Source organism: Monodelphis domestica, chromosome 7 (assembly GCF_027887165.1).
Source record: "Monodelphis domestica isolate mMonDom1 chromosome 7, mMonDom1.pri, whole genome shotgun sequence".
In the NCBI taxonomy this organism is placed as follows: Eukaryota; Metazoa; Chordata; class Mammalia; order Didelphimorphia; family Didelphidae; genus Monodelphis; species Monodelphis domestica.
The window spans coordinates 7,925,087-7,939,080 of record NC_077233.1 but is presented as its reverse complement, the minus strand read 5'-3'; the positions used below and the strand labels follow the sequence as shown (position 1 = coordinate 7,939,080).

At 51.0% G+C, this 13,994-nt stretch overlaps 1 protein-coding gene across 5 annotated transcripts in view; it reads left to right on the top strand.

The window, feature by feature from the left end:
- Window positions 1-13,994, top strand: part of STARD3NL (STARD3 N-terminal like) — a 50,265-nt gene that overhangs the window by 32,437 nt on the left and 3,834 nt on the right. For 4 of the 5 annotated variants that reach the window (XM_056804145.1, XM_056804144.1, XM_056804147.1 and 1 more), the window contains 4 exons: window positions 5,245-5,322; window positions 6,078-6,155; window positions 7,116-7,169; window positions 7,255-7,372. In XM_056804145.1, coding sequence (XP_056660123.1) covers window positions 5,245-5,322; window positions 6,078-6,155; window positions 7,116-7,169; window positions 7,255-7,372 — 328 coding nt within the window. Of the gene's footprint in view, window positions 1-5,244; window positions 5,323-6,077; window positions 6,156-7,115; window positions 7,170-7,254; window positions 7,373-9,910; window positions 10,243-13,994 lie in introns of those variants that run through there. The other variant, XM_056804146.1, reaches the window with a different exon arrangement.

Here is a 13,994-nt window from a genome sequence, read left to right as displayed (position 1 = left end):
TTTGGTGGGACAAATGGAGATTCACAGAATTCTAGAATTGAGAGCTGTCCCACTAGTAATCCAGTCTAAACCATACCTGACAGGGTCCACACTGCAGAAAGCCCAGCAAACCAGTGACTGTTAAATTTATTTGTGGTTGAGACTGAAATATATTAATATTGGTGGTCACCAGGGATTTAATTTCTAAATCCCAAAATGAATTACTAAAGTAAAATGTAATTTATGGTAGTTTTATTTACAATAGAGGGAAGATATTAAGCAGAGAGAGAGAGAGAGAACATGAGAGAGAGAGAGAGAGAGAGAGAGAGAGAGAGAGAGAGAGACAGAGACAGAGACAGAGACAGAGACAGAGACAGAGACAGAGACAGAGACAGAGACAGAGACAGAGACAGAGACAGAGACAGAGACAGAGACAGAGACAGAGACAGAGAGAAGAGAGAAGAGAGAGAACTCCAGCTTCCTCTGAGCCAGGTAGAAAGTCTAAGGCCCTAATCAGGGAAAAAAGTCTCAAGATGATGGGCCTTTCTCAGAGGTCTAAACCTCTGAGAAAGGTGGGGTCACTAAGTTAGCCTTTCACTCACCAATGGTGACCGTCTAAAAGCAAAGCAGTCTGAGGTCTCCTGCATGAGTTCCTCCAGTTCCACAGCCAGGTCCAAGTGTCCATCTTCCAGTCTCTCCTCCGAGTAAGAGTTCTTCTATCTAACTGGGATCGAATTGAATATATCTTCTTCTGGCCTCTGATCCTCTTTTTAAAGATCTTTTTCTCTTGTGTCACCTCCCCTAAATTTCACATCTACCAATCACAGCAGACGCTCCTCTCTAGGACTGCCTATTCTTTAGTTCACACCTTCTTCAGTTAGATTATACCTTTTTTGGTTACTTAACATCTTTTTTTTTTATTAGTTCACCTTTTGTAGTTAGTTAACACCTTTTTGTAGTTAAAATGGGTAGATCTACTTCAAATACCGAGTTACCACCTTTTTGTAGATTAAAATCTAAAAATAGATTGTGGATTACAATTCAATTTTCCCAATAAAGGAAGAGCTCAGTACCTTCATTGTTGCAATTAGGAGACAGCTAAATCCAATCTTCACATGACCTTCCAGCTTGTGCTTGACAAAGACATTGTCCAGCTGGCAAGGGGAGAGAGCCAGGCACCCTCAGAAGCAGCCTAATTGGTAATAGCCTCCTTTGGCCGCCATGGCCCACTACTGATGTCCATTGGGCTGGCGGTCCACTTACATCCCCACTTACATGCCTTTTTCTACACGTGCTTCCCTTTTCTTTTGAAATCCATTTCTTGAACCCTTCTCTGTTAACTGTTTCCTCACTAGATCTCCTCATTTTCACTTCAGGCCAGCAGGCTAACCTGTCAGGATTTGGGGGGATTTTGTATTGTCTAGTTTGTGAGCCGTCTCTCCTCAGCGCGGGTGGTTGCCACCTTTGAGCCATATACCCTCTGCACCCTTCTCTGAGTCAGGGAGGAAAACAAAGGCTAAACAACGTTAGGACCAGGCGCAGATGCCTGTACTCCAGGGACCTCCTAAGCTGAGATGGAAACATTAAGAGCACCTCCCTGGGGCAGATTATCATGTAGACTGCCTCGTCCTCAGCAGTGACATGAGCTTCTCTAGACAGACATCTCTGTGGGATTCCCCAGTCTGCCATAGCAACTAAGTAACCCGGCAAAAAGACCCAGGGTTGGCCTGAGATGACCTTATTTTTTTTTTAAGCCATACCTTCTGTCTTAGAATAGATATTCAGCATTGATTACAAGGCAGAAGAGCCATAAGGGCTGGGCAGTGGGGATTAAGTGATCTGTCTAAGGTCACATAGTTAGGAAGTATCTTAGACTAGATTTGAACTCAGGTCCTTCAGTCTCCAGGCCTGGCTCTAACCACTGAGTCCCCCCAGCCACTGCATGACCTATTCTTGATTCAGCTCTCCAGACTCTTTAGGATCACGTCTTCCTTTCCCAGATGTTCACTTATCATTACTTAAAATTGTGTTAGGAATCAAAGTCATGCTCGCCATTGGTCTGTGATTTTCAGATTCTGTTGTTCCTTCTTTGAGAACAAGCTCATTGCCCTTTTTGAAGTCCTGAGGTATTTCTTCCCCTGGGCAGGCTTCTGGATCCTATGGATGGTGGCTCATCAGCCGTCTCCACTACTTCTTTTACTCTAAGGACAGAGGTGACTTAAATTCATCGAGGTCATCAGGTAAGGGCTCTCTGCCTTGTCCTGAGTATCAGCATCCCTGTCGCCATCTTTGATCTTCCATTTCCAGGCCAAGATGGCCTAAAGATAGAGAAGCACCATAAGAATGTGGCCTCTCCTCCTACTCCTGGTTTCTGTCCATTCCTTGATTCTTTGCTTCTCCTTGATGTGCCTGCTGCCACCCTTGGCTCATTTGGGGCCTTCATACTCTTGACATTCTTTTTACAGAATCACACCATGCGTTGTCTTCCTCCTCCACTGCCTGCCCTTGCTTCCACCTTCTGTGCAGATCTTTTAAGATACTAACTTGGGGAGCTCTCTTTGCATCATCCATGAGGGTCTCCAAACAATTCCCACTGGAATGTCTTTCTGCCGTGGCTCATCCTCCAGGCCATCTTCCTCTGCAGAATATGGCTTCTCCTTCCTTTGGAATCTATTCTCCAAAAGCCTAGGGAGAGAGAAGTCAGATTATTCTTAACTTCCTTCTTCTCTGTCACAAACTCTGGGTGGGAGTGCTCACTTCCTTTCTTCTCCTCTGCCCAGGATTCCAGGCAAGTTTTCCTAGTAAGTCTCCCATTAAGTGAGCCACCAACAAATAAGGAGCAGAACGGTCTTTTCAGGCGACAGTCAGTCAATTATTTAATGTAAGGAACAAGGCAAGATGAAGTAAGTGCTTTTGTAGGTGAGGTTCCCCAAGCCGTGATGTTGACCAGAAAGGGCTTTCTTGGCCATCATTCCTGTTTGTTGGTTTTTCCAGAAAAAGTAGAGGATGTTCTTTACTTAGCACCCTCGTTTCTTTCCATTTGATTGCTCTTCCGTTCTGTAAATTCACCTTAAGTGTGCGGTCCCTTTGGCCTCGAGTGGGCCTGAAATGTGTAAACAATCCTGGGACCAAATTTCATCCGTCCAATCAGGAAAAAAGGGAGACTAAGAAATGCTTTGATGTTGCTCTGACTTTGGGCCAGAGGCTCCTTGACTCAAGAGTTCTCTAGGATTTTGTAGATTCTGACCCGATAGCCGCAGACTCCTTTTAAAAAGCTTGTGGAACATTGCAGGGGATTTTAACACAAATCTCCCCATATCCTGAGAAATCAAGAATAATTAATGGTTTTTGTTCAAATGATTAGAAAATTTAGAACTAAGAATTGAAGAAGCTCTGAGAAAGTGACCCACCTGCAAGGCCTCCTTGTGGGATTTTTGGTCTCCTTCCTGCTTTTTCTCCTGTTTCTGGGTTTAAATGAAAAGGAAGGTAGAGTCAGGAAGCCATGGGGTCACACCGTGTCTCAGACTTCACCTTCCAGGCCTCAGTTTCCTCTTTCTTCTTACAAGTGAAGAGGATGGTCTAAGTAGCCTCCAAAGTTCCTTCCAGCTCATATCTAGGAGAGAAAGCGGCCGCCTGGGGAGAACTCTGATTTGGGAAGCCAGAGGTAGCTCTTCTCCCTCAAGCCAGAACTTTGATCTCTGACCTCTGTTATCTCATCTCTGAAATGAAAGGATTTCCCCATAATATTCCTGAGGGCCCTTCCAGTGCCAGATCCAATGGTCCAGTGAATCCTGCTAGCAAGTAAGGGCCTGCACTTGGAATTCAGACCCTGTAGACCTGCCTTTTACAAAAGAGAACCTCCCCAGTGCCCATGCTTTCCTTTTTTTCTTTGGAGACTTTGTCTCCCTCTCTTGTCCAGGCTGGAATTGTGGGGACCCCTCACGAGCCAGTCCCCTATCAGCTGGAGAGCAGAGGTCAGAGCCTGGGGTGGCTTGGTAAGCCTTGTTTGGCATCACCATTTGGAAAATGTTCTCTTTTCTTGCCTGTTTGAGGAAAGATATGAGTGGGAGAATTACAGGCTGAAAGCAGGGAGCAGAAAAGAAAACAATCTACCCAGAGTCTTCAGCCTACATAGAAATACGGCAAAGCCGGCTGGCCCTGAGTGTGGCCAAGAAAGTGGCTTAGCCCAGAAACTTTGAGGTCGACAGGAAGCCACCATTTGTCCAGTGAGAGCAGGAGGTCACAGTTCAAACCTGCAGCGGAGGGAGAGTTTTATTGTGCTTCATATTTTGTGAACCTTTACAAAATGGTCATGTTTCTCCTAAGCGAGGACAGTACTTTGTAAATCATAGAGTGTTCTTCCTTGTGAGCCATCACTTTGTGTCACAGCTTCCTTCCGGCAGAAGTGCACGGCCCATCTCCCCCTCAATCAGCTCTGGGAGAGCAAGGACTCCCTGTTCAGCTGTGGATGGATGGATGGATGGATGGGTGGGTGGGTGGGTGGATGGATGGGTGGGTGGATGGATGGGTGGATGGAAGGAAGGAAGGAAGGAAGGAAGGAAGGAAGGAAGGAAGGAAGGAAGGAAGGAAGGAAGGAAGGAAGGAAGGAAGGATGGAAGGAAGGAAGGAAGGAAGGAAGGAAGGAAGGAAGGAAGGAAGGAAGGAAGGAAGGAAGGAAGGAAGGAAGGAAGGAAGGAAGGAAGGAAGGGAGGGAGGGAGGGGGGAGGGAGGGAAGGAGGGAGGGAGGGAGGATGAAAGGATAGATCGATGGATGGATGGATCCCTGGCCCTGAGCTCAGTGTCTTCTGAGGGGGCGAGGAGTGACTCATCTGCTCTCTCTGACTCTCTGTGTGACCTTCCTTGGGGCAGTCTCTATTTCCCAATATATAAACTGAGGGGAGGGAGACTGAGTGGTCTCGGAAGCCCCTTCCCACTCTCGTCATACTTCTCTTTAATGAATGAATGGATTGAATATTGAAGTTACTATGACATGACAGACTTAGAGGCAGAAGGGTCCTAAGCCAAGCTTATCCAGGCCAGTCACTCTTGTCTTCTCCCCACCTCCACAAGTAAGCTGAGGCTAGAGAGAAGCGTTTCCCGCCTGGACACGCAGCCAGGAGGTAGATCTGGACTCCAACGGAGAGGCCTCTCTCTGCCCCGGTCGTGCTCCCAGGGGCTCCGTCTTCTGAGGAGGGGGCAGACATGCGCCCGGAAGGCTCCTGTGAGCCTCGTGGTCATCCCCGCCTCTTCTTCTTTTCCTCCTAGGTGAATGGGGGCATTGAGAACACCTTAGAGAAGGAGGTGATGCAGTATGACTACTATTCTTCTTATTTTGACATATTTGTGAGTATTTCCCTGGCCGGGCCTCGGAAGGCTGACACTCTGGACCCTCCCCTCCTTGCTGCCCTTTGCCCTTGGGGGAGGGACGAAGTCACCTTCGCGCAGGCCCCCGGCATCCGTGCTTTGCTCCTCTTTGGACCCGTCACCCCCCATCCCTTAGGCCAGTGGGGAATGGAGCCCTTGAACCCAGGGCAGTCTGGCTGTGTCCTTGGGCGGTGAGCTTTTGGGTGGCACTTACTCTGTGCTAAATAGCATCTCATTTGATCCTCATAGCCGCCCTGAGAGGTAGGTTCTGATTTTAGCCCATTTTACTGTTGAGGAAATTGAGGCAAACAGCGGTGAAGTGACCTGGCCAGGGTCGCAGCGCTAGTAAGTGTCCAAGGATGGAGTTGAACCCAGGCCCGTTCTCACTTCGCGCTGGGCCCTCTGCGCCCTACTGCCCGCTGCCCCATCTCAATATCTGGCCCCGGAGGAGAGGCCGTGCCAGTGTCCCGAGGGATGGCGCAGCCACTTGTGTCTCCGGGATACATCCCAGGCAGAGAAGTGCTTATTCGTGGGAGACGCCTTGCAGGCTGGCCCCGGCCGTCCCTTCAGCCCCGAGCGCTGACCTGGGAGCCTGTGGGTGACCCGGCTGCCTCAGTTTCCTCATGAGTAAAACGAGACGGACTCAGATTTCCGGGGCTCCAAGTCGGCAGCCTCGTGTCAGAGGCGCTTGTTCTGTGCATGACGTGACGCTTTCCTCCTCTCCTGCGAAACAGCTCCTGGCCGTTTTCCGATTTAAAGTGTTAATCCTGGCATACGCGGTGTGCAGGCTGCGCCACTGGTGGGCCGTCGCGGTGAGTGCCCCTCCCCCCCTCCGGGCCGCGCGGCCTCTGTAGAGCTGCTTCCTTCTTCCTCTGTCAGTCCCAGGCCCAGGAATTACTGACCCCCCCCCCCCCCCCCCGGGCGCTCTGGAGAGCACCACCGGCTGGCTTCTGCCTGTCCTTGTATCTCCAGCCCTTAGCACAGTGCCGGGCACACGGGGGTGTCTAATCAGTGCCTGGGACGGACAGAGCAGGGTTCCTGCCGGACAAGCTTTAAGGCTTGCAAAGCGCTTTAGAGATGTGATCTCAACCCCCAGAGGGCGTCCGATGCTCCTAGTGCCCCCGTTTTACAGATGAGAGACCCGAGGCTTAGAGGCGGGATGGGAACTTTCCTCTGCCTTCTGGCCGCACCCCCTCCAGCCTCCCCTCCCACGTCGGGTAGGTGCGGGGCTCCTGCGCCCGCTCTCTGCCCTGACCCTGACCCCGTGCGTCCCTCTCTAAGGGAGGGAAATGGAGGCATAGAGTTGACGAGGCCCTTCGGAGAGGCGGCTCTGGGCTCAGACACAGGAGCAGAGCTGGTCCTCTCCTCGGGGAGGCTCCAGCCTCCCGAGCTCGGGGAAGCCCCTCCCGGAGGCCTTTGGCTGGCTCGCTGCTCACGCCCTGCCCACGGGTCCAAGGCCTGCGTGGCCTGAATACAGGGCCCTCGATGGGTGTCTGACTAGCCTTGTCCATCTTCCAATATGAACGGGGATCAGGCTGGAGAGGGGTTCGCCCAGCTGTGGCCCTCCAGCCCTTTTCCCTCTGCCCAGCGAGACTCTCTGGACTGTGGGGTGGCACAGTGGGCCTGTACGTCGGGGGTGCGGCCATCACCCCGTGATCGCTCCAGCCTGATGCCTCGCAGGAGGGCGCTTGGGGCTCCTGGGGCCGCCCGTTGCCCCACTGTTATCCGGGCTTCGAGCCTCTCAATGGACCCTTCTTCGTCCTCTCTCTCAGTTGACGACAGCTGTGACGAGTGCCTTCTTGCTAGCGAAAGTCATCCTCTCCAAGGTACGTGCAGCCCCGCGTCCCCGGATCCGCCTCCGGCTGCAGACGCCGCGCCAGCGGCTCACCCGCCTCCCCCTTCCTTTCTCAGCTCTTCTCTCAGGGGGCTTTCGGCTATGTGCTGCCCATCATTTCATTCATCCTGGCCTGGATCGAGACCTGGTTCCTGGATTTCAAAGTGTTGCCGCAAGAAGCAGAGGAAGAGACGAGTAAGTTGCCCTTTGTGTGGGGGTGGCGGGGGGGGGGGGAGCCCCACCTGGGAGGGCCCTGGGAGGCTGTGGGCGGGGGAAGGGGGGCACTGAGGCGGGCAGAAACTGGGGTGGCCAAGTGCCAGGGAGGTATTCTCTTCTTCATTCATTTCTTCATTCTGGAGAGGGCAGGAGGGACCAGGGCCGGCGTTCTTAGGGCTTGGACTACAATAGGAATGATGGGACCCGCATCCGTAGACGTGATAATAGATATTGGGTGTCGTAGAAATAAAGCTGTAATTGCATTTCTATTCTAGAATAGATCAGATCATTTGTTAATTCATTGCCAATTTAATTAGATCTCAAATAATATAAATAATAATTAGCACAAATGAGAACCGTATGAAAATAATGTAAGTAATTTTCATTTAAATTAATCATTACAAAATGATATCACGATGAAGATGCGATTCGAATACCATCTAGGAGTTGGGGCCTTTGGTGCTGAGAGGAGACTGGAGGATTTCTGACTTTGGGGAGTAGGAGGTGGGTTTTGTGGAAGGGTTTGGAAGCGAATGCTGGATTCTGACTTTACCGAGTGACCTTGGGCATGTCACATAATCTGCCTGCCTCAGTTTCTTCATCTGTAAAAGGGGGGTGATAAGGGCACCTGCCTAGCATGCTAGTTGTGAGGGTCAAATGAGATAATACATGTCAAGTGCTCTGTCAACCTTAAAGCGCCCTCAATGCTCAGGATTCTTAGCTTTTGGTGGAGAGGGTAGGGGGGCACACTGGCTGGAACTCAGATTGGGAGAGAAGCCTTGTGAGAGAGGCCTGGGAAGGGGAGGCCAAACCTGATTGGGGGAGAAGGAAGGAAGAGGCAAAAGTGGCCATGGTGCCGACATCACCAGGATTTGGGTCCAGAGGGGAAGATGGGTTTTTGGGTTTGGGACCAATTTTATTTGTCTTAATAGCCTGAATGTTTGCAAAGTAGTCTTTTCCCAGTCTTGGGGGCAGTGGGGCTGGAGTCTAAATGCAAGTCATAATTTGAGTAGGTGTATTCTTTTGTACTTTGGGGTTCTTTGAGTTCTTTTGGGAATGCTGTCTTTGAGCTCCCCAGAGGCCATCCAAGGGGAGGTGTCCAGCAGGCAGCTGGGGAGAGGCCTGGGTTGGACAGAGGAGTTGTTGAAGCCATGGAAAGATGGGAGGCTGTGTCTTCTCTTCACATTTGCACTTGTCAGGCTTAGAATCCTGTTTCCTTCGTTTGTGTCCATTGTTTTTTTTGCTTTTCCAAATCAGAATTTCTTTCTCTGTCTCTGTCTCTTTTTCTTTCTCTCTCTCCCTCCCCACCTCCCTTCATTTTTCTAGATTTGCGTAACCTTTACTTTATACTTTAGGGGACCTTCTCACCATCTCTTCCCCTCCTCCTCCCCCATGTGCCACTCCTTCCTACATTTGCTTTTGCCCAGTTCTCAGATTTTTTTCCTCTTTTTCCTTAATTGTGTAATCAGTTAAAAGCCCCCTTCCTCTTCTCTCTCTGCTTGTCTTCTGGTTAGTTTGTTTAACTCTGCTCCTTGTTCTTAGGAGGATTTCTTTTCCTTGTTTTTTTCTTTTTTAGTTTTTCCCCTTTCTGTCTGTGCTTTGTTCTCTTTTGTTGTTGTCGTGTCTCACTCTTAGATATCAGTTCTCGGAGGGGATAAAGTAGACAGGAGTGCCCTGTGGCAGACATTTCCTGTGTTCTTTCTTGGGCAGCACATACAGACTGCTTGCCCTGGGATCCTTTTTTCTTATTTGCCATGACTTCTTTCTGGGTCCAGGCGCTCCCATCCTTCTGGATGTCAGATGCTGCCAGGAGCTCTGATGCTTCTTTAAGGCAGGAGGCCATCCATGGAAGCAAAACTGTGTCCCAGAGCTGGTGTCAGTGCACCAGCTCCCTGAAGGCTCCACACACAAGGTCTCTGCCTCCCATCATGGGCTGTCTCTGTCCAGATTGGTCATGTTCTTCAGCGGGATCCCCTTCCAGCACAGAAAAGATTTCCCTCTTTTCTCTTCTTTCTGTCCCTTCCTTTGACTCCTTATCCTTTTTTTTTTTGATAAATCATCTTCTTGAGAGAGCCCAGGAGTGTTTTCCCTTGATTGTTTGCCATTGCCTTAAGAGTTCATCACACCTTTCTCTCTACTTTTCTTCCTCCTCTTCCTGGCCCCTCCCATTCTGCAGTTTGTTCCCACTAAGAAAATGTGGTCTTGACTCTAGGCAACATGTTGGGAAATTTAGTTCCTGGAGTTCCTCTTCCATTGCATTCCTACTTTTACCATTGTCTCCTTGACTGTTTGTGAAAAAGAAGTCTCTTAATTTTCTCTCATGGTGTCTCATTGTTATTGTTTTAATCCTATAGGTAGTTTTCTTTTGGGGGAGTTTTTCCTCCTTTTTTATTTTTTCCCCCTGGGGTAATTTATTTTATGACTTGTAGTTTCTTTGGTTGGTGTATTTGTTTGCCTTTTTTATATTTCTGTTGACTAGGAGATACTTGATGCCCATCAAGTTTTCTTTCTTTCTAGAAAGAACGCCATCTACATTCAGAGGAAGAACTGTGGGAGTGGAAACACAGAAGAAAAACTGCTTGATCACATGGGTCAATGGGGACATGACTGGGGATGTAGAATCTAATTGATCCCCCTAGTGCAAATATCAATAATATAGAATAATATAGAAATAGGTCTTGATCAATGACACATGTGAAACCCAGTAGAATTGCATGTTAGCTACAGGAGGGTGTTGGGGGGAGGGAAAGAACATGAATCATGTAGCCATGGAAAAATATTTTAAATTAATTAATGAAATAAAATTTTCAAAAACTTGGGGGGGGAAAGAAAACCTTCAAGTACCTCTCTCTTATTGAATGTCATTTCCCTGCTTTGATGATTAGGCTTAGATGTGGAGGGATGTCATGTTGCATTGTCTCCAGAATACAATCTGTCCCTTTCTGCCATTTCCGGGGGATACAGAGTCATCTTGGGTTGCTCAGATTACCTTTCGTTGATATCTGAAGGCCTTTCCTTTCTCTTAGTGGTTTGTGGAATTTGTTGTTTGTCATTGAAATTGTTCATTTTAGCCACTCTGTGTCTTGGAGTCGCAGCATTGGTTTGTTTGTTTTCCCCCCGCCCATCATGCCATGGAATCTGTAGGTTTTACAGTTGGCACTTTGCATTCTATGTTCAGAAGTTCTGAGCAGTGTGTTGGCAGTAGTTCTTGCATTAGGATGTTCAGGTTTTTTTGGACTTGCCGTCCTCACATTCCTCACCATATATGTCTGGTCTTTGAGGGCAATATTTGATGTTTTCTTTTAATATGAATCTTTCTTTGCTTCTCTTTTTCCAGCCTGACCTTCACTTCTGGGTCTTTGCAACCACTTGTTCTTGCTTTCCTTTCTTTGGTGAGGTTTGCTGCTTTAGATTCAAGCTTGTCTACCTGTTGGCATAAAGTCTGCTTTCACAAGTCTTGTTTCTCTGAAAGTTTTTGGCCACAATGTACTGGGGTTCTCCACTCTCTGGGGAATCCTCCTGGTCTTCTAAATCGCAATGGTTAGTTCATGTTCTCTTGTATTGTAGTGTTTATTCAGAAATGCCTGAACTCATTCAGATGATCTGGAGACCATACCACATTCCGTTAGTAATATCTTCCCTTTTGGTGTATCTACCTGTGTCCAAGTTTTCTATGTCCTAAAATCTATTCACTTTAGGGTTTCCCCTCCTCTTATTCCCTCGTTACCTACTTTTTGACTCCTTCGCCTTATTGATTCCTTCTGACATTTGGCCCCCAAAGCTGTTCTTCTCCACACTGAGGTAGTCACTCTTCTCTGGCCCCAGTCTCAGCCCCAAGTGACTTCTGGTGGGACATAAGTGGCTTCAGGCTGTTTGAGTCTCTTTTCCTTAAAATCTGGTGGAGCACCCCCTCCCCCTCCCCAACATGCTGGGCTCCTGCCCCTGTTCCCTCTGCCCCTTTGTTCTTTGGCTGAGCATGCGGTGGGCCAGGCTTCTGTGCCAGCTTGAGGCTCCACCTTGTGCCTCAGTCTCCAGGGTGGGCTGAGGCAGAAAGAGCAAGCATTGCCTCATGAAGGGTCATAGAGACATCTAGTCGCTTCTCTGGGAGAGGTTGGAGAGACAGCGGGGACTGTCCAGTGTCTCCTGGAAGGCCCAGCTGGGATTGTCCGAGGAAGAAGCTTAGTTTGAAGAGGAAGGAGCCTTATGGGGTACCCAGCCTTGGGGCAGTACATGTAGAGCCAGTGAGCTGACACCAAGAGGGCCAGGCAGAGGAGGGCAAGAAAAATAAGAGCTCCTATTTGTGCAGCATTTAAAAACGCTCAAGGGCCCTCCCAACAGCCTTGGGATGGAGGCGATGTCATTGTCCCTCTTTTACAGCTAAAGAAACTGAGGCTGAGGAGGAGAGTGTTCCGAAGCGCAGGGGCAGCCGCCGCTGTCCATGAAGGGATTCTGGTTTCAGTGGAGGGGGGGAGCCAGAAGCCAGACTGTAGCGACGCCAGGATTGCCCTTAGAGGAAGTGGAGGCAGTGAGTACGGGTATAAATATCTATAGAATTGTGGCCAGAACAGACGGCTCGAGGACGTGGTCTTTTTGGCTTTTTGCTGTTGTGTTTTAAGCATCCTGGGGGCCTTTTTAGACCTTTTAGGGAAAGGAGTCCTCTGGGAGGAAAGATGGAGGATGCCCGAGAGGGGCTGAAGGACGGACCTGACCCTGGGCTGGATGGGAGCTGCTGGGCCTGAGGACAGACGGGGGAGAGGGGGTAGCCTTGGAAGGACGATTTGCTTTTCTTCTCTGAGGGGAGAAGGATGGAGCACTGGGTAGGGGCTGCCCCTCTGCTTCCTCATCTTCCCTTCGGCCGTCCACCCAGAGGGATGGACGGAGATGGACCGAGAGGGAGTGGACTTGGGGGCCTGAGATGGGAGTCAGCCAGACGTCACTGACGTGAGTTAGTAGATGCCCAGGCAGCGGCACCCTGTCAGCAGGGTTGGCCGGGAGGACCGGAGAAGGCCAGAATGGCCGAGGCGGCCGTTAGCTGGGCAGGGCGGCCGAAGGACGAGGGACAGGAGGGGAGAACACACTCCTTGAAGGGGCCGAGGGGGGTTCATTCTTGTGAAGGGAGGGTATGAGGACGACGGCGGTAAAGACCCAGGAGAGAAACGGAAGTCAAGAGCAGCCTCTCCAGAGGGGCAGGGGGACGGGGAGGGGGGCAGGCCGCGGTGGGCCGGTGGTGATAGGAGCCCGAGTGCGAGGAGGCGCAGAGGCAGCAGGCACATTGCGAGGAGGAGGCTGCCACAAGGGGCTTCTAGCCCAGAGAATCAGCTGAGAGGGTTTAGGAGGACAAGAGGTTGCCATTTGCCTGCCTTGGGGTCAGGGGGCGTACGAGGGGGGCAGGAGCCTTTGATGAGGCCCTTGGGGTGATGGAGCCTTCATGGTCCTGCCTCGGTCGCAGTGGGGAGAGGCCACAAAGGGCCTGGCGTGCTCTGAGGCTTCCCCGGTGCCGTCTCACGCGGGGGGCTCCGAGCTCTCTTCAGGCGATCGTCCTGTTTAGGAAGAGCAGTCCGACAGGGCTGCTGGGAAATGGCGCCCCTTGACCAAGCTAGTCAGTGGATTCGGTGATCTTGTTTTTCTGCCAAGGCGCTCTTGGAGCAAGGCCGGGTTGTAAGGAGTGCTCGTTGGCTAATAACAGTTTTTGTGTTTCCATGCCAAGCTGTCCTTTTGGAGGACCGCGCCTACTTGGCATTTAAAGGCCGTCACAGCCGCCTTCGGCCCACTTACTGGCCACCCCGGCCCTTTGTCGGCTGGCCTCCTGGCCGCTGCTCCTTGAGGCTGCCCGTTCGGTCTCCAGGCCTTCGCCGAGGCCATCCCTTCTCGTCCCCCCACCTTGCAGAATCCCGCTTTTCCTGCAGGGCTTCCCCAGGCCCCTCTCCAGTTGCCAGAGCCTCCCCGAGATGGTGGCCCGGGCGCCCTGTGCCCCCTGCCCAGGCAGTGAGGAAGCCCCGGGGGGCAGGCCTGCTTCCCCTTTCTCTCAGCATCCCAGCACCCAGCATCCCTCTGGAGGCAAGATGCAGTAGTCAGAGCGGCTCCGGGGGAACTGAATGTCCCTCTTGATCCTTCTTAGAGAGACCCCTTCCTGTGACCCAGAGACTGCCCACTGGTGCCCGGGCAGCAGTAATAATGATTCATTCGACAGTTTATGGGGTGCATTAGTCACCCCCACTCTGAGACATTCCCGGGCCCCCTGGACCCAGAACCAGAGCCCTGGCCCTCCGGCTCTCCGGCCAGTCTCTGGCTCTTCTCTGGCTTCCTGGGTTGTTGGCAACCACAGAGGGTCGGGGTTAGGGATGGCCTGTGAGTGGCCAGGCCCAAGGGGGGGCCGTAAAGAAGGCCTTTTAGCACTCGCAAGGGGCCCAAGGACACAAGATCCCCCAGGGCCCGAGGCCTGCTGTGTACCAGAGAACCTCATCATGTCAGATAACGTTCCTTAACTGACCCGCAGAGTGGCCGAGGCTAGATTGATGGAGCCCTTCGGCATCTGCTGCCCCAACCCTTCTGGCCCCTCCAGTTAGGACACCAGACCTAGGGGACGAGGCCCAGGCCGTGG